The 21330-nt window shown below is 36.5% G+C and overlaps 1 protein-coding gene, 1 long non-coding RNA gene and 1 pseudogene across 5 annotated transcripts in view; 2 read left to right on the top strand and 1 right to left on the bottom strand.

Annotated features, from left to right (window-relative positions):
* LOC107697662 (uncharacterized) overlaps positions 1-5501 on the top strand; it is an 8590-nt gene extending 3089 nt beyond the window's left edge. Inside the window, exons 2-4 of one of the 2 annotated variants that reach the window (XR_001635231.1) lie at positions 3456-3607; positions 3907-4029; positions 5131-5501. This is a non-coding gene — a long non-coding RNA (uncharacterized LOC107697662). Of the gene's footprint in view, positions 1-3455; positions 3608-3906; positions 4285-5130 lie in introns of both variants that reach the window. The other variant, XR_001635230.1, reaches the window with a different exon arrangement.
* Positions 5502-10652: 5151 nt separating this feature from the next.
* LOC107697652 (NAD-dependent protein deacylase sirtuin-5, mitochondrial-like) lies at positions 10653-19590 on the bottom strand (annotated as a pseudogene).
* A 778-nt stretch (positions 19591-20368) lies between these two features.
* ftr85 (finTRIM family, member 85) overlaps positions 20369-21330 on the top strand; it is a 6736-nt gene continuing 5774 nt past the window's right edge. For all 3 annotated transcript variants that reach the window (XM_016498209.1, XM_016498200.1, XM_016498192.1), the window contains exon 1: positions 20369-20753. In XM_016498209.1, the coding sequence (XP_016353695.1) occupies positions 20415-20753 (339 nt within the window). In that variant the 5' untranslated portion in view covers positions 20369-20414. The remainder of the gene's footprint in view (positions 20754-21330) is intronic.

Below are 21330 nucleotides of genomic sequence, written 5' to 3'. Positions count from 1 at the left end.
CCAAACAAAGTAGTTTCGCTTTCACAACGAAGCACACAGCGCCTTCACGACATGGCTGCAGGTTCAACAATACTATAGCGAGAATAAAAGTTACGCCTTCTTTCTTTGCGTGAACATTTGGGTGGCGTTATGCAAATCTTCCCACATAGTGAGGTAGATATGTGGGGGCGTGTTAGAACGAGTCGTTTTAGGTAGGTGTGGCTGACTCTGAACTTTTATAAAGAATATCTCTTTGGATTTGAGACTTTAGTCTTTGCAACTTTACAGATCTTCTTTATGCACCAAGAGCTTGTAACACTCCAAAGAGAAAGGAAAAATTGAAATCGCATCATATGACCCCTTTAATGTTTTGTATTTTATATTTAAAATTTTGACAGCATCTGTTCTATTGAAGTTTCTATTGAAGTCTGTTCTATTGAGGTTATATTGTGTTATATCAAGTCACACTGTGTGATATAAAGCCGCAATTATGGTATTTTCACAATTATAAAAATATATAGACATAATTATGAGAAATACGTCTACAATTCCAAGAAATAAAGACATAATTATGAAAAAAATAAAGTTGCAAGATATATAATCACAATTGCAAGATATAAAAGGGGCAAATATGAGAAATAAATTCACAGTTACCAGAAATTGTGTTACAATTGCAAGAAATAAATTTACGATTACAAAAAATATATTCAAAATTACGAAAAATAAAGTTGCAAATGGGTCATTCCATGTCAACTCAACCAGAGGTCCCTGGCTCAAATTTCTGATTTTGCTAATATTTTTTTCTGAAGAAAGATAAACGTGTATAGTGATGAAAGCCAAAATATTAAATGTCATGGATGAATATTTACTGAGTAATATTGTTATTATTAAAATGAAGAAGGCCTTAAAAATGAAGTTTGTTAAGACTGAATATCTAAAAAAGGCATTATCTTTAATAATTTTTGAGTTACAGGCCTGCAAACTTTGGAGAAAAAACTTAAAGTGTTTTCCCCATTTTTGAATGGTGACCATTGGCACATAATGCAACAAAGATTGCTGAAGTCAACAGATTTAGCTAAAAGACCTACCAATCTCTGTGTAGAAATAACATAAGGATGCTGCCATCTTTCTGAAGTCATTTTTAACCCCCTGTAATTTGTCTCTGGTGAAAATTGCCATTTCGACCCCCCTCTACAAAATAGTGGATTATTTATCCATGACATTTAATATTTTGGCTATCATCACTATTCATGTTTATCTTTATTCAGAAAAAAATATAAGCAAAGTCAAAAAGCCGGAGACCTCTGGTTGAGTTGACATGGAATGACCCACTTGTAAGATACAGTCACAATTATGAGAAATATTGATGCAATATTGTTGCGAGATATAGTCATATTGCAATATATAAAATCACATTATGAGATTTAAAGTCACACTTACATATAAAGATATAAAGGTGCAATTAGGAGAAACAAATTCATGATTATGAGAAATATATTTACAATGACAAGACATAAAGTCACAGCCGTAAGAGACATATAAATTCGCAATTATGGGGCATAGTCATTATTGCAATCTTAGCTACTTGTTCTGGTATTTTCCGCACATGTGATATGCATTTTCTTGCAAATCAGTTCTGTAAAGAACATAATTGTAAATTTAAATGTAATAGAGGGCGACGCTTTGTCCATGGCTCATTGGAAGTGTTGCCAGTGGGCTGGGTTTCTCTGTCAGTTTGGTAAGCCTGAACGAGCTGTTGCATTTTTTTTCTCCCCCAGACTAAGATCAGGACACATTTTGATCATTCTAGGCTAAAAATAGCCTTTTTTCCCAACCCTTTGCGCATATTAGCTTATGCTATCAGCTCAATATGCGATTTGACTGTCTGACTGAACAGCTTACTCATTTTATATAACCATGTCAGAAGTAGTGAGATCATTCTCATTGTCTAAGTAGAGAACAAGAAGGGGTAATATGCAAGCTTTTATTCACGCATACATATACACATATGTTATGATCATAAATGGTGCAAAAACGGTCATGCCCTACTCGCTTGTAGCTTCTGATGCCTCAACTAACTTGTCAGTTCTAAAATGCGAACAAACTGCTCAGTCATCCAGTTTTCATGAACATCATCTTGCTTTTCTCTGTCTTTCAATTCTCCACCACACAGAAAGCTGGCAAACATCTTGACCTTGTGTTTACTAGAAGCTGCCCCTCCCCTCCAGTCACTCACTGTGACCCTTCTTCATCTCGGCAATGTTTTATCTCAGTCCCACACTCTCTCCCACTCACCACCTGCCCTTTTCTTCCAGAGCCGTGAGAGAATTTCACATGCTCTATTCATTTCTGTGACTATAGCCTCACTTCTCTCTTATGACTGTGTAGGATTATGGTTTATACAAGGACTATGGATTGTTACTGCCTTAGTTCTTCCAAAGACTTACTTGCTCACTCAAATGTAAGTATTTTCTGTCTCTATGTTAAGAACAAAGTGGTAATGAGAGACTTGTTAAAATGCATGTGCTAACTCCCCAAAAAGCATCACAGTATGAACTTAAAAGAACAGACAATAAAGTGCAGAATTTCTGTTAACCTGTACTGTAGAAACCTAATTTGAAAAATAGGTTATATACTTCCATTTATTTCAAATAGTACTATAAAAAAGTATAATTTTTGTTTTAAAAATGAATTTACATGTAATTTAAATTTAAATGTTTTTTTTTGGCCCAAACCACACACACACAAAATATATATAGTAGTAAAATGTAGTATCGTTTGGTTTCTATTTCTGCTGTGGGCCAATCCCATTCACACGGAATGCTCATTCGATCGAATTAGTGCTCCTCTTGTACATTAAACATCAAAAAAGTACAGAGAGAGACTAACTGGTGAAGTTTAGAACCAGAAATGATCTGATGTGTGACAAATCCCACAAAAAAGTCTATTAAAAGCATCCAATCTTGTGAAGCATTACAGAATATGTGAAAAAAACAAGGTATGTGTTCTTAGGTTTGTGCTCTTTGGTGAGTTTGAGAGAGAGAAATGCTCAGATTGGCTATGTTTGTGCTTGATTGTTGGGTCATCCTCCATTTTGACTTTCAATGTGGATAGACAGACTTCTTGTCACGTTGTGTCTGATTAGGTTTCGATTTCTCCCATTAATAGTTCTAAATGTTTGATCTCTTCGTCCTACTCTCTCTGGTACTACCCTTAATATTCAATATCAGTATGAAATATAGAATATTGGCAATATCTTGTGCTACTTTGATTTTACTGTGTCTATACTTGTTCAATATTTTAAGTTTTTCTGGTTTGATATTTTGTATTTTGTTGAATTATTATTTGTACTATCCCGCCACTTCTTAATACATTTAGTGCTTTTATCTTTGACACTGAAAAAAAGAGCCTTAGTAAAACTCCATCAGGATGGCATCACTGAAAAGGGGTAACTGAGAAATTTGTTCGATTTCCAGGCTGACAAAAAACTGCATGTTTCACCAACCCCAAGCTGATAACCATGTACAGTAAAGTGTTGAGACTCCCTCCTGCTATAATACAGAAGCCACATGCACCAGACTGCCCTTGGTGAAAGCCAAACCAAAAAACGCTCAATTTCAGTGCAACAGTAAGTGCTAATAATTCCAAATATTCCAAATCTATTCCATTTATGCCCATTCTGTTACTCCCTACACAGCAAATATTCTTAAAGCATAAATTGTCTTTCTCAAAAGTACATTAGTACATTATACCTTAATAATAGACTTATTGATTTAATGAACACATCGGCCAACTGATGTCTGTACTTGGAAATTTAAGGATGTATTAATAATTTATATCCAGGTTTAAACAACACTGCATTCTGTCAGGCTGAAATGAGGGTAAGATTTTATACTTTAAACTAAAAATGGTCTCTTTTATATTTAGTCGTGTTCAGGCATGGTGAGAGAAGTAGGTGGTTCCCCCCGAGAAGATTGATGGAGTTGACATACTCCCACCCCCTCACAGGACAACTTAAAGCTTGCAACGCTGTAGCCAAGGATTGCAGTGGTGAGGACTAGAAGCTACAGTAAGACAATTTCCGCACCCTTGGTTGCACTACTTGTCATTCATGTGCCCTTCCAGTGTACTAGGATGGATCCATGTAGGTCTGCAATTAAAGTATACCCAGGGTTATGAATATACCATAGTTCTCCTTGATTATGCCACCCTCAATCCAGAACTAATTCCTCTCCGGAAGCAACTTCTAAAAATACTGCAAAGGACCAGAGCCTGAAGGGGATGCTGTCAAAGGTGATGGCATTCGTAAGTGGAATCTCATGATCCTTTATGTCCTACTTGGCATTAAAATGATATGGCCCAGATTGCCAGCTTCTCTTTTGTTGCTACTATTACGAAATCCCTCTCTAGGACCATCAGCTACTTATTCAAACAACTTGGTGATATAATAAATAAAAACAAAAACGGGTTCAGCTACCCAACATTCCCTGACAAAAGGGAAATATTAAGACCGTCCAACAGCTGCCATTTCTTCAAATATCTGCATGACAATTTCAGTATCAAAAATTGGATCATACTTTACCTCCAAAGTGCCAAGGGGCACCAGTTTTCTGAATGTGTGGAAACTGTTCTTGCTTACTGTACTCTTCTCATCCACAATTGGGGCCCCTATCACATTCACTCAGATCAGGGTACACACTTTACTGCCATTGTTTTTGGAAGGCATCTTAAGCTAATGGACACTGGTCATTCCTTTCAGGTCAAGTAGAATGAATGGTCATTAAATAGAAACTGAAAAAAATTAAATAAAATAAATACCACAAGGAGGGTATTCCTCGACCTTCTACCAACCAACAGTTTAAATTTGTGGGCACCATGAAAAAAACCCTTAAGGGCAGATTATGGGAAGGGGTCAGTATATGGCTGGTTTGCTGGTTTTACTGTGTTTGCAGCATGGAGAATGTTATCCTTTTGCATTTCCAACGACAATTCCAATGCTTCCCACTCTCAACTTTACTCACAGACAATAAGTTCTTGACCATTTTTTTGAACCAACCACTTGAGCCATGAATGAAATGTGACTAATCACATGATTGGCTAAAGAAATTGTTTCTGGAACTGAGATGAATGCTAATGGATATCTCTCTCCAGGTTTCCTAGACCTCCTTAGATGAGGGTAACCTCAAGAGCACAGGGATGATGGTGACAGCCTTGATGCCTGAGGGCAGTGAACAGTTGCCTGAACAGTTGTCCAAGACAGATGTTAAAGATACCCATGAGGACATCAGTCATTTTGGCCTTACATTTCTTTAGCTAAACCTGAAAGCTAAGCTACTACTGAGTAGGGACATCTGCAATTAGCCAAAGCCTCTAGATTGGTGAAGCATTACTGAGATTGCGAGTAGAGGTTAAGGCTCAGGCCTGGTAACAGGAAGGTTACTGGTTTGAGTCCTATTACAAGTGCGCCATGAGTCATCACAATTGTGCCCTTGAACAAGACACTTAACCCCAAGTTGCTCCAGAGGGACTGTCTCTGTAATATGTTGTGCTATTTTATGGTCACAGAACATGACAGTAATGGAAATAAATTCCACTGCTCCTGGTTTTGCAGTGATAAATAAAGATCCTATTTGATTCATTCTTTCTAAATTATGCCCTTGTGGCTGGATAACCACAATGCATGTGACACACAGCCTCAGAGAGGTGTTTAATTTAAATAAAAAGAACATAAAACATTAAATAGGAAAAATAAAATGTCCAGAGAGAATCCCCTAACGCTCACTTTTAGGACCTGCAAGCACACATACAGTACCCTGGACTTTAGGAACATGTGTTGACCTCGTCCTAAACTAGACTACACCCTTCTCTGTACTCCCCAACCTTAAATCTTATATATTCCCCATGGATACTTTACTTTTATTCTAGATTTTATGGTTATTTTATTTTAAAGAAGAAGCCTCTCTTAGGCCTGACACTGCATCTGTATTTTTTTCTCAGCCAGCCACAGCTTTCTAAAAATCATTAAATTTCACAGCACTTCAGACCTAGATTGAGTTCCCACACCATATTAACAATGAATTTTCATGATTTTGCCATTATTTTTCAGCTGCTTATAATGACTTGGCAACGATTTTTTGAAGCTGGCATAAAATGGAAATTTTACACAACTGCATATCAGGGTCGTAGTAGCTAGTGGGGAGAAAGGTGGTAATGATTTTAGGGGCCCACTGCTGTCGGGGGCCAGCGTGAAAGACGCTTGGGACAGTTGACGGACTGCCCAATCAGTCACTGCTGCGTGTCGTCACGAAAGTTTATCATTTGCACGTGTTTTAAATTCTTGCCAGTTTAAACATTCAAGTGATTTTAAAGTATTCAAGCACAAGAAGACATGAAAGAACTCAATTCGGTACTCGCACGCTGTGTTCTGCGTGCATAGCGTGCACAGAGAGAGAGACGTGTTTCTGACAAAGTGCAAGTCCAGAATTGAGTTCTATTTCACATCTTCTTACTCTTGAATGGACAAATAGACCTTGCCAATTTGAACATTAAAGCGGTTCAAGCGCAAGCAACAGGATGAAAGAACTTCAGTGAATGATGAAAGAATTCAGTTCTTGTGCGCCGTGTTCTGTGCGCACAGCCCGCGAACACTGAATGGAGTTCTCTTTTGTGTCTTTTTGTGCTTGAATGGATACTCACCCGTCTTGGTGAGTAGCCTCAAAAATGTTGGTTATGTCTTAAAGAGGGCCTCGGATACCCATTTTCCACAAGTTGGTATGATTCTTTAGGGTCTTCATGAAATGTCTGTAACATACTTTGGTTAAAATTCCTCAGGGGTCGTGTAAAACAACACCCTTTTTACCTTGTCAAAAACAGCTCTGTTCACAGCGACCCATTTCGGTGCATGTCTCTTTAAATCGAATGAGCTCTGCTCACCCCAAAGGCGATTTGCAAATAATCATAAGAAATATAAAGTGTGGGACTTACTTCTTCTGGAGGTGCAGCTGGATCATGAACAGTGGGTACTGATCCATCCTTGAGTTTTAACTTTTTAGCAAAACCTGCTTTAATTGTCCCTCGTTCAGAAAGCAGTCTGGAGTAAATTGATTTGCGCAGCCATAAACGCATTTAGGTAGATCGGGAGGCGCATTCCCTTAAAAAACAAAAGTAATCCACTGCGTCTTCAGCGGCTCAGATGTCGGGAGTAAATGACAACTGCTATGTTCATTATTACATCCAACAACAAAACACCTTAATCGCTTAGGAGCCATTCTTGTCAACACCTGCTAGTGCGGCGTCGAAACAATGGCGGACTGTTTACAGCTCACTCAGGCGGGTCTATGCTAAAACAGCAGTGTCCGTCAACAGTCGTGGGAGGGACCTGTGCACAGTGACGTCACTTTTTCCCCCATGATTCAGATTCTTTGAACGGCTTGATCTGAGAAAGTGCTTATGATTTGTGGGAATTAAAAAAAAAAAAAGCACTGGGTGGATTTTTATCATTATAGGGTGGTTGTGTACACACACTGCCAAGACACATTTAAGTTCAAACACCATGTAAAAGTGAATTTTTGCATCCGATGTCCCCTTAAGTTAACGTAAACAGTTAAGAAAAATGTGTGTCTTTGGATCCATGCGTTGTGTGTTAAAGTGACCTCGCCTAATTAACTAGCTGCTGTTGGTGTAATCCAAGAAAAAACAAGAGAGAAAATCACTCACTGTTCTCGATTTAATTAAATTTTATAGCTTTAACAAGGATTAGTTTATATTTAATTATTACAGATATATACAATTAAACTATTCAATGCTATTTTACATTTGTTTATTCAATTTCTGTACCAGAACACTGACAAAACTGAAAAAAAAAATATATATATAAAGCATTGTTTAATTTGAACCTTTGTTCTATTTATTTATTTATTTGTGCTAGTCTAATTACACCATTTCAAATAGGACCCACGGGTACAATCTGCACCGGGGCCTCGCATACCTCAGCTACGGCCCTGCTGCATATCCATATTGTGACATATGTCCGAGTGAAACAGATTATCAGAAAAGAACAAGAAAAGTAGAACGGGACTTTATTTTATCCATCGGGTATTGATTGGAGTCTTAAAAGTGAGCATTGCATATCAGAATTGAGGCAGATCTGAATGCAACTGGTTTAACTATAGTATACGTCAGCAGAGAAGTCAGTCATATCACAAGAATAGTAAGTCATGATATATAAATTTGGTTACACTTTATTTTAAGGAGTCCTTGTTACAGTGTAATTATACATATAAATTAGATTTAATCCCAACTTTAAAATCATGTTATAGAGACTGCACTCACACACACACAACAATTTCTAGTCAATTAAATATTTTAGAGCAGATAACAGTAATAAAATGTTACTGGGGGTGGGGGAGCCGTCCATATCACGCCATACGTCTCTCCCACTAGTGTCCTCCTCCTCTCCATCACTCCATCTCTATTCTCCTGCTCCCTCACCCTGCATCGCTCCATCCCTGTCCTCTGACAAGCCCAGACTGGGGAGACGCTCAGATTGGTGTGAAATCGATATTTAATGGGACCATGCCTGTATGTTTGTGTAGGATTGATGTTGTGTGTCTCAGAGGATTTTAGAGGCTAAGCGTATGTCAGGGGAGATATTTATTGTGCATACGCGTGCATACGTCGTTAAGCTCAGATTGGTGTGAAATTGTGGTTTAATGGACAGGAAATGGTGTGTTATTTTTGGAGCAGGCCTCTCTCATCGCCTAAGAAACTAATGAGCCACAGTCTCTCCAGGAGACCAAATGCACACACACCAACAGCTATCGGTTACACACACACACCTCAAAACTAAACACTCATTTATCATTTACGAACACAGACGTACAGCCCCCCCTTACCCATCTCGCATATATAAAAACCAAAACAGCATTTTAGTAACAGTGTCAGTCTGTGAAGACACATTCAATTTCTTATATGCAAATGTGCATTCTTTTGCACATTTGTAAGTCAAATAAGTCAAGCGATTCACTCGGCATTATTCCACAGTCCTGTGTTAACATGCAAAGATGAATTTGTATACAGGACACCAAAGTTGGACCAAGAGTCAAAAAAAATGTAGCTTTTCTGCTGCTTGGTTGTATAAGTCATGACAGTGAAAGAAAGAGAGGGAGAGAGAGATTTCCAGCTGGACCGTAGAATCTGGCATCGTACTAGACAGAATCAAGGTGACCCGATGCCACAGGGTGCATGCACTCAAGCAGACACACAAACACACACAAGAGTCACTCAAACTTGTCGATTGACTTAGACAAAAAAAAAATAAAAAAAACATACATATGCCAACCACTGGCTAAAAAGGCACTATTTAACCAGTAATCTCTGACCAATTTTGCAGTCAACCTTCATATCGATCAAAACACAAACTAGGGCTGTGCGAAACAAAATAAAATCGCAATATGGTTTAGCACGATTTTTAAATTGCAAAATCTGCAATGTAAATAAATGTGTATGTGTAGACTGAAATAAGGCACTGTCTTCATTTTCACACAAGCAGCTCATGATCCAGTGTTTTCAGTGTCTCAGAGCGGCTCAGTTTGTAGTAAATGCTGCTCTAAACAAACTCATTTCGACATGTGCTGAGTTTGGGTCGTTTATTATGTGCATCTGGGAACACAACATGCGTCAACCATCTTTCCTAACTGTAATGAGAAGCACTTATCAACAAACAAGACATTTTAAGGGCTCCTTGCTTCTTTTTTTTTGCCATAATAAAGGTTAGCATTGTAATTTTCCTGTTGTACTATAAAATAAAGTTATTATTATATTTCTTAAAGTGAAACATTTCTTTAGTTTAATAGTTTTATTTAGTAATAATATTATAATTTAATATATATATTCTATCATACTCATAATAAAATATAAATATTATTATCATATTAAAAGTCATATTAATATAATTATTGTTGGCCAAATTGTGCAGCCCTACAAACACATACAGCAAACCTGGAGCTTTTTTTTTTTTTTTAAGGATTTAATCGCAATTTGACCTAACACCAACCATAGAATTTAAAGGAAAACCATAAAGAGAGTACATAAATCCTGTTCATGTACTCTGTTCTCAAGTATTCCCCTTGGACACTTTATTTTATGTTCATTTTATTTAAAATAAAACTCCTGACATCATATCCACTGTGTCTGTCTGTGATCATTTTGATACAGCTCGTTCAAAATCATTATATTGCACTTGTGTCTAGTCCTACATTCAGGGTTCCCACAACATTTGACCAATCAATATCCATGATTTTTCCAGCCAGTTATTTTAAGCTGATTAGATATTTCAGAGCTGATCATATTGAAAACTTATTAAGTTTCCATAACTCTAATACTATTATTTTCCTTGAGTCTGGAAATTATGATTTGTAAATTCCCAGGGTTCCATGACTGTGGAAACACTGCAGATTATCTAAGTTACCCATGCATCAGCTGGAAAAAATCTACTAAGACCCACTGCCAAAAACACAACTTGCACAAAATGCTGCTACATAGGCCAAGCAAACACTCAAAGACACTATTTAAAATTGAATTTCAGCCCAGTTTTGCAGTAAATCTTCACAGCACACAAAAGCATAGGAAAACCAATCACATGAAGGCATGAACCAATCCCATGTGCTCTCAGTTTAAGTGCTCTATGCAGTGGGCATGAACGAATGGGTCATGCCTTCTTTCTCCTTAAATGGCCTCGCTCTCGTGGCGTTCCAGGGCGGGAGTCAGTGTGACACCACAAGGACCCTCAAAGTGATATCTGTTGGTGGAAATACATCTCAAATAAACCACACGCAGGTGTTCAATTTGTTTTGTGAAATCCACTGTTCAGTGTTTGCTCAAATGCGACAGTGAGACACGTCACTTAGAGTCAGAGTGCATGTGGAGGCTTGTGTGCAATAGAGCAGCTATGCGTTATCCTGTTGAATGGGCTGACTGAGAGGCATCTCTGTGACTCATGTAAAGTGATAGTTTGTGTATTTGTATGTCTTACTTAAAGCGCTTATGGCGCCGAGCCGTACCGTGCCGTACCATGCAGTGGAAAAGCGCCATTAGTAGCAGGTGTGCACTCCATGTTGAATTCAGCTACAGGCACTCCTCTACCTGCCACCTGAGAAGCGAACATGGCTGCTGGGTTAAACTACGGAGGAGGTGCCCACCTAGAGACATGAAAACAAAAAAATAGACAAACACAGAATACAGTCAGAGCTGACAAATTCTTTACGTAAAGCTGTCAGCACACGCTCATCTGTATGAGGGATTAACAATATTGTGTTGTAAATATTTTAGGCAGACATTTATGCTCCGTTCCAAAACAGGCAGCTACCTTCTTAGTCACAGACCTCGCAAACCTATGTTCAAAACAGCAGAAATATGTTAACCGGTATAATTTTTTTAAAATAGTATTTTAGAGTATTGTTTCTGTTGCGGTTATGCCAGGGTTTCCTGCAATGCTGAATCTCTAGAGTCACAGTATAAAAAACATAAATCACATTTACTCGAATTGTAAGTGTAATTTAGCAGTCTGAATTGAATGTGATGTGATAAAAAGACTGGGCACCTCGCGAGCTGCACGAAAAAACTAATTTACAACTCCAGTGATGTCCAATTCATGAACAAATTACCCATTTGATAAGCTTCTTTAAATGATTAATTTGAACTCATATTAAAATAATTAAAATAATAATACTGTTTTGAATCAATTCACAAACTTCCTCAAAGCAGTTACTAAATCTACATCTGACTTACTTAATAAACTGCAAAATAGCTTTCCTTTCAGCAATGTCTGTTTTGAAATTAAGCTATTTTTGCATGCTGAAGGCTGATCTCTGGTAATTGATTCAAATGGAGTTTGGTGTTAGCCTGTTGCTAAGCTAACAACTCAATACTTCAGTAAGCTAAAAATAATAACGTGACGCCAATTTTGGATTTCAATAAAATAAGGTATTATAGATGGCAGAATAAAATTGCAGCCTAAGTTCTGGCATATTCTTGATGCTTTAAAATCCTTTCTAGCAGCTCACTAGGTTCTGTAATAGAGTTTCATGCATTAATCTGTTATCACTCACAACTAAGCAGAGATCACATATTTCCAGCTCCTGCTCCACAGCGGTGAGAATATCTGAATCCAGAGTCTCTCCGAACCAAACCACATGAGGCCTCAGCAATCCGTTACAGCCACTCCTGTCACACCTATAAACACAAAGTACAAAACTAACATCTTTGAACATGAATCATTAGACACTTGGATATATGCTGCCCACTGTTGGAGAAAAAGTGTTACTATTCAAGTTATTTCTCTTTTGATCTTTACATCTTTTTTTATAAATTGCCCCATGAAGTCCAGCTATAACGGTTGTTGAGGTTATTACAATTTAGCATTACAGTTTTGTATTTTAATATATTTAAAAATTTAATTTATTCTTGTGATGCAAAGCAGAATTTTCAGCAGCCATTACTCCAGTCTTCAGTGTCACAGGATCCGTCAGAAATCATTCTGCTATGCGTACAGTATAACATCGGTGCTCAAGAAACATTTCTCATCATTTCATAATGGAATGGCACCTGGTAAAATAGCTGTATTTAACAAAGTCTCGCATTTTCTGACTAATCAGCACAGTCTACTGATCTGCATTTAAAGGGGTCTACCTAAAACGGCTCGTTCGAACACGCCCCCACATGTCTACGTCACTATGTGGGAAGATTTGCATAATGCCGCCCACTGTAGTATTGTTGCTGCCGCCATGTCGTGACCAACAAATGCCTCGTTTGTAATGGGTTTTAATGTTTTTGTCTCGTCGCTCCAGCTAGGACACAGCATCACAGTATGGTAAGGGGCGTAACATTTCCGTCATGCTTGAGGTATTCGACCAATCACAACGCACTGGATAGCTGGTCAATCAGAGCACACCTCGCTTTTCAGACCGATGAGCTTTATAAAAATCGACGCGTTTCAGAAAGGCGGGGCATAGAGGAGAAACAATAATGTACAGTATGTGGAAAATAATGTGTTTTTTGAACCTTAAACCGCATAAACACATTTCATTACACCAAATGCACAAAATAATGTTCTTTTTAGCAACATCATATGACCCCTTTAATAAAGCCCACAATCACAAACCTGGGCAGGTGCTCCACTGGTATTCTGGCATCCTTGGAACTGGAGTCAGGCTCTCTGAGAATTGAAAAAAGAAAGAGAAAAGCAAATAAAGAGAGTGCAGTCTCTTGTGGTTTAAATATTTTTATGAAATAATGGTGATGTGTTTGCATGAGCTTTTACCCTTTCCCCTCTAGAGCAGGACAGATTGGACTCTTGTGATTGGCTTTGACTTCTCCACAGCTCATGCAGCGGGTTTTAAATAGACTACCTAGAGAGAGAGATTGAGAGAGAGAGAGAGGGAGAGGGAGAGAGATCAGTTGAAGGGAATATCCTCAATTTGAAGGAATGATTTTATGGAAAGATGAGACAAAATCCCCACCAACCAAATAGATGCCCTATCATTTTCATTTCTGTTAATCAGATGTTAACCAATAATAAATATACAATAATGGTGTCATGCTCCAGTCCTGGTTTGAGTAGCTGTTGTCTCACCGTGGATTTCATAGACATGTTTGGAACCAGCACTATGGTGCAGCTCATCGATGTTCTGAGTGATGATCACAACAGAGCGCCCCTGCTTACTGAGACGGGACTCACACTCTGCTATAGCCAGGTGTGCTGGGTTTGGCATCTTACTGCGCATAACCTGCAAAATAATATACAATTAATTTAAATGAATAAATTTTTGTTTAATGATTATTATTAATTGTTTAATTGCAACTCCAGTGTTTAAATATATAATGACATGTGATGCTGAAAGTCACTGGTAAAATAAAAAAAAATGTAACAATAATCATCTTTCTGTTGTAGTTTACAATTATAATATAGTGATGTTTGATATTTGTTTGATATTGTTACCTACAACTGAAATTTTGGTATTGTGACAACATTAATAATGACAATTTTTTTTTTTAAATGCAAGCATGCATCTCATAACCATCTACTGTACTATTGTAAAGTAACTCCACCCCCTTGTGGATGCTGTGTGAATTTCAGTCCCAGAAATAAATACTGACATTCCAGGGGCCTCATTTATCAACAGTGCATATGTGCGTAAGAACAGTTTCACGCAAAGTGTGGGATCTACCAACTTGTACTTATACGTAGAAATGTGTGTAAATATAAGCACACCTCTGAGCATGCTTACGCAGATAATCTAGTGGCAGAATAGCGACACTACACATAAAAAGCATTTAAGAGTGTCACAGTAGGCATTAAGCAATCCACATGTCCTGTGTTTCCTTTAATTATAAAACACTCAATTTATCATTTGTCTGGTTTTAAACAGACAATTTGTGTAATTGGTGTCAAACCCTACAAAACAGCTGTGACAAATGTTTGTCTCAGTGCAATGGCTTATCTTGCGTTATTGGAAGACTTGGCAAACAATGCGCTCCGCAGAGAACGCGTTTTCAAAGACTGTGCTGAGAGTGAGAGCACAGAATGGCTTCTCAGTCGGTACCGCTTTCTTGGCCATGATTTCGGTGAGGACACATACATTCACGTGATTTATAAAGGGAGGTGTTGTCACCATATATGGTTCATTGGAGGCGTTTCCGAACGCAAATTACCGTGAACGTGAACGAGCATGTTACTTACGCACATGTGGGATTTATCAACAATGATTGCTTACTCATGTGCGTAAGAACTGCGTGCGCACGTTTGATAAATACTGATTTTCTTGTACTTAGGCACATTCTAAATTTCATTCGTAGGACAAAATATAGAACCTTTTCTACGCACTGTTGATAAATGAGGGCCCAGGATCTTTTAGATTCATGACTGCAATTCTAAGGATGCATACAGAAAAAAGTAAAAAGTAATAGTCTCATTTTAAAATTAACATAACATTCCAGGTATATTTTACTACATCAAATTTATGAATATTACAGTGAATTGATCACTGAAAGAAACAAATGGCATTATGATAGTTGTAACCATTTAGTCAGTAATGTGTAACCCACCTCGCGCCTGTAATGGTCAAATTCCCATACTAAAGAAGGATCTCAAGAGAAAGCTTCAGGCGTTGCCAAATCCTAAAAGACAGAGACGAAAAGAGAGAAATGCATGAACTTACAAAGATTAATTAAAATGAATCCACCCCCAATCCTTTAAAAAAAAAATGCTAAAAAAAAATAAAATAAAATCAGTCACACATCCCAACTCCACAAAAAATTATATTATTATTGTTAATGTTTACTTATGTATATGTGGTGTGAAATTAAGAACTTTTTATAAATTAGGCACTTAAAAAATAAAACTGCAATGTTCTGTTGTAAATTAATTGTTATATTTTCATTTGATTAAACTTTAAAAGGTTGATTAAAATGTTAATTTTAATATTTAAATGGCATCCTTTTTTAAATTAAAATTTAATTACAAAGATTATTATAATCCACCCCCAAAAGTACAGTTACACATTCAAACAAAATGAATACACATATAAAAAAATTTAAAAAAATAAAAAAATAAATAAATAAATAAATATATATATATATATATATATATATAATTCTTATTATTATTACTATTAATAATAATAATAATAATACTATTTAATAATCATGTTTGCTTGCTTACATGTGGTGTGACTACAGTGTTTATATGCTCTGTTACACGTAGCCTGACAAATTTGGTCAGAGCTGTCAAACAGATGTTGAAAGTTTACAGTCATTATTTACAATGCAAAATGTAAACTACGTTTTACAGGCACATTTGTATATAATTCTGAATCATAAATTAAAGAAAAGTCATGCAGTATAATATACAACAGGTACCCTACTGTACCTTTTCCACTACTTTTCAAAGTCTCACACAGATTCAATGAGGCGTTTTACATAGCAAAGAAAAACTAAAACTTACCTCTTCATTTACAAGTGTATTTAGGCTTATTTATGTTGTCAATTAGAGCGTGCTATCGCCTTATAGTCACTGTGCTTACGCTTTTTATGCTCTGCCAGAGGGCCGCAGGGGGATGGTAAGGGGGTCCGTGAAAAATTTGACATATGTTTTTTTTAGAGCTGTCAAAGTTAAAATTAAGATATTAATGAAATTTGTGTATTGTACATTCACATTCACTAAATGTTATACTATTTTATTATGCTTTCAAAAGATTTAAGAAATCAAGAAAATGATTTCAATAAATTTATATTCTTTATTTTTCTCAAATATGTTTTTTTACTAAATACTTCTCTAAAATAAAAATAGTAATTGTTAAACTCACATACATTGTCAACACATACATTATCTTATTTTAATAAGATAGTATTTTAACAATGCGTTTTAGTATATTGACAATGTAAAAGCCAATTATTTAATTTTGGAAAATAATATTACATTTAATATTCTCCTTTATATATAGCTGCCTTTTTTATTTATCAAGAGGAGGGATCATCACAAAGGGATTGTCATATTTGAGTCCTAGCATCAAAAAGTTAGAAAAACCTTAGTATAAGTCCTATATCGAAACGAAGATGGTAAAAACTGTGTGATGTGTACCTGTGCCTGCCATTTCCTCCAATAGCCCCCCTGTCCTCTAAACGTTGGTACTCCACTCTCTGCACTCACTCCGGCCCCCGTAATGATAGCAATGTGCTTGGCTTTAGCAAAATGCTCACGAAACTCTGTTAAATCTGCAAATGAAACAAGTTGCAAACCATTTAATTCACAGGCCATCCACTGCCATACATACACAGTGAAGAGAGTCTTAAAAGTGTTTTACTTGAGCTTGGTCTCGCCATCTTTGGAGCGCTCCAGTTCAGTCTGACTGCCGCACACAGCTGAGAGGTCAGTCCCCTACACGTCAACTGCCGCACAATCATTGAGGGTTAAATGTCACGCTGCACAGCTAGAAAATCCAAAAAATAAACATATGAACAACCCAAAATGCAACGTACTCACCAGCAGATATACAGTATCTCACAGAAGTGAGTACACCCCTCACATTTTTGTAAATAACATGAAAAGATATAATAAAATATTTACAAAAATGTGAGGGGTGTACTCACTTCTGTGAGATACTGTACATAGAATAAGAGAATGAGATTAAAGCACTTCCTCTTTCTGTAAGGAGCTGTTCCTTTGCTAGAAAAGGAGGCGTGTCCAGGAAGCAGTCTGACAGGTTGGGAAATTCTGGAATGATATCCTTCTATTCATATTCTCACAAAGCGACAAAAACTTTATTATTTATAATAAAAGTTTCACTTTAACTTGAAGAAATTAGGCTATAATACATATTACTATTATGACTTATGAGTTATGAAATAGATCACTATTTATCATAAACATAAAAAACCCTCTGTTGTGCAGTGCTTTTCTTGACAAAAAATACAAAACAAAATAAAAATGTTCTGTTCTTATATTTTCATTTGACTATATAAGAAAAAATAAAATAAAAATGCAATTTTTTTATATACAATATATGTACTAAATATTTATTTAAATATACATTTTAAAAGATTTACTACATCGTTAAAGTTAAGATTTTAAATTAAAAATGTAATTAAACCATTTAACTGCAATCCAGAAATATGAAAACAGAAAACACCATATTTTGGGGAAAAAAATAATAAAATGGCTTTTACATAAGAGACACTTAAGGAAATAACTGAGCATAAATACTGACTTGTGGGTCATTGCTGTTATGCAGTATGTTTTCATGTCATACATCTTAAATACATACATCTTAAAAGATGGAAATCATATTCGTTTGTTTTATAACAATATAATAATTAAGTGAACTTACAGTATGGGTGAATTTTAAATATTGTAACTACTAAACTGTTTCAAACCAGAGATGTTTTGGGAATATGGTTTATAATGGTTACTGGGAATATTGTTCTACTTGTAATCGTGTCACAGGGTTTTCCCATGTCCTCAATTTTACTTATTTTTTTATGTGAAATAACAACGAACATCTGTAAGTATTGATATGGCTTGATGAATTCAGTGAGGTTTGACTTGTTAGCTGGTTTGTCACACTTTAAAACACTCGGCTCTGTTTGATAAAATGACATAAACCTGTATTTATTTTATTGTATTTATTAAAAAGATATTTTTAAAACAACTTTTGATAATATTAATAAAATTAACTTAAATTTGACACCCCAGTGTAAGCTTTTATTTCCATTCTGTTAAGATCCATGTTTATTTCATTATTTACAACCTATTACATTTCATCCTGTTCATTTTCTTTCCGATGTGTAAATAATTAAGTTAATTAATAAAATCAAGTTAAAATCACTAATTAAGTGCCTGCTTGACCTGAGCATATCTCTGAATATCTGGTATGGTGTACCCAGTAGTATTCTAATACTGATTTGACATAGTTCCCTAATATATATATACTGTATATATATATATGTGTGTGTATGTATGTATGTATGTATGTATGTGTATATGTATGTATGTGTGTGTGTGTGTGTGTGTGTGTGTGTGTGTATGCATGTATGTATGTGTATGTATGTATGTATGTGCGTGTGTGTGTATGTATGCACGAGACTCGTGGTACTATTGCAGGGTCACAGGAACATGAAAAGAGGACAGAACTGGGATGGTGCAAATAAAAGTAAAACTTTAATAAACATATGTGGACCTTGAAGGACCTTGTAAAATGACCACAGCTCTGCAGAGACGCTAACTTCGCAGGTTCAAGTGCACAATAGTTTACTGCTATCAAATAAGTCTATTAACGTTAACTCATTTATAATTTGAAAAACACTTGATAGGTCAAACGTGGACAACAAAGCAGCAGTAAATGTGCAACACATGCTGATACTTTGCCACATGACTGTAAACGCACAGCTATCTAACAGAATGAAAGGAAAGTAACAGTTACCTGCGTGTGTTGTGCGGACTCCTATCACACAGATTGTGTAGATTTAGTCCAGCAGAGCAGAAGATGAAATATGTATTTATTACATCCACTCGCCGTCATGAGCCAATGGAAGACGGGTGCACTGCCATCGGCTTTGACACGAACCATATTAAGACGACAAATGTTGCTCTTAACTTTCATATTAGACACCTCTGAGGGGCGGGTGGCGGCTCAGAAAGCTCAACCCTCCATTGGGCCACATTAAAATCTCCGAACGCATTTTGAGTTATTGATGAGATTTGTTCACCATAAAGTATAAAAGATTACATAAAGTAATCTGAGAAACAAGCAGACTGACTCGCCACAGTAATATCTATAAAATCACATTTGAAAAGCCTTATCCAGTAATCGCCTTCGACTGTGAATGGTCCATCCTAACCATCGCGGAGAAAAGTAACGGCTATCACGCGTTTATGCGCTTCTTCAGCGTCGGGCTGGACAATAATTTGCAACTGAATAATGACACTAATAAACTTTAATAGCCAATGAATTTATATTAAAAGGGTGAAGATTTTAAATATGATAATTATTATTTAGACACATAATACTTGACCAATAAGAGAAAACGTCTGAGACACTAAACCCCGCCCATTTTTCACTTTTCATTCTACTGTATTTAACTCGCTGGGAGTGAACGACAGCCGGTGATGGTAAGAGCGACCTCTAGCGAGGAGAATATAATACTGTCAGTGGCTGGATCACAATGAAAAATACAGCAGAACTTAGACGCTTGTGATTTCATTGATAGCCTGGCAAGTCATTTAAAGTGAATTTGATATTACAATTTTGGATGTCCTACTGTCCCCGCTTTGCCCATCCATTATCCATTCCCAATATATTGCTTCTAATTAGCCATTTATAATTTGCTTTTATATATTTTGGTATATATTTCAATGTATTTATAGTGCTTGTGAGTTGTGTAGTTGTGTTTAACAATGATGATTCCTATTTGTTATTTTGTTTTAAAGTTGCATGATTTATTTACTCACACCCTTTATATTTGTGCACATTACATTACAAATATCCACACCCTCTTTATCTCCCAAAGTGCCAGAAAATAATCCAGAGACATCTTGTGAAACATGTCATTATGCACGCATTCATCCAGTGGACATGAACAGACATGCACTGGAACAACCAAGAGCCAACATCATCCCTGAGGTTGATCTTTCCAGAAGATTTACTTGTGTACTCGAAGCTGTGAATCACTTTTCTGAGGTAAAGATGTAAATATTCATTACAAAACACCAACAACAAAGATTTAATGACCTCATTAAGCTTGTGACTCCTCTGAAACATGAGCACAGTGGCACACACTGTACAGGACAAGCTGACTCCTCCCATTACAACCTCATATAGTGGGAGGCACAACTCTCTCCACATAGCTGCTGTACAGTCTGTCTTTTACCTTAACTGTAAAAGATGGCAGAAGAAGAAGCTGGTATTTTTGTCAACCAGGAGCAGTTCAGCTGTCCCATATGTATGGACCTTCTGCGGGACCCCGTGACCATTCCTTGTGGACACAACTACTGTAAGGAGTGCATTAAGAGCTACTGGGAGCAGAAGAACCAGAAGAAGTTGTGCAGCTGTCCAGAGTGCAGACAGACCTTCTCCCCGAGACCTGCACTCAACAAAAACACATTGTTTGCTGAAGTTGTTGAGAAACTGAGACAGACTGGAATGCGTTCCCCCACCATACCTGGAGTTCAGAATCATGAAATCATTGCAAAAGAAAAGCAGGACCTGGTCATGTTCTGTCAGGTGTGTCTGACTTCTCTTCTGACTTTAAATGTGATGCTAAAACTTTAGAATAGCTAAGCATAGCAAGAGCTTTGTATTAACTTTGATCAATAAGCCATTAAAAGATCAGTTAGTTTATATATGTTGACCCTCAAAAGTATTTTAACACTTAATCCTCCAATGTATGAATATAATTGCATTATATAACAAAATATCAAACAAAAAAATAGCACAAGTACATTATACATTTCATAAATTAAGTTTTACATGATTAAACACAGATAAAATTATGAAATGGATCAAATGTGTGGGTTTTAATATACATATACATACAGTACACACACACACACACACACACACACACATATAAATATACACACACACACAAAAACCTAGAACCTACTTCTTGAACGTGTTTTCTCCAATAATCTGTTTTATTTACAACTAAAATCAATTTTTACAACTGAATACATTTTTCAAGGTAAATGTTCTATTTGTTCATCTTTTTTATAAATATGATGAATTTTGAATTTATAAACATCATTACTTTTTTGGGGGGGGGGGGGGGGCACCTACCTGCTTTTTTTTTCCCTAATAA

This window comes from Sinocyclocheilus anshuiensis, unplaced genomic scaffold (assembly GCF_001515605.1).
Source record: "Sinocyclocheilus anshuiensis isolate Anshui unplaced genomic scaffold, SAMN03320099.WGS_v1.1 scaffold801, whole genome shotgun sequence".
Classification (NCBI taxonomy): domain Eukaryota; kingdom Metazoa; phylum Chordata; class Actinopteri; order Cypriniformes; family Cyprinidae; genus Sinocyclocheilus; species Sinocyclocheilus anshuiensis.
Note: the sequence above shows the minus strand (reverse complement) of the source record. Positions and strands in the feature narration are given on the sequence as shown.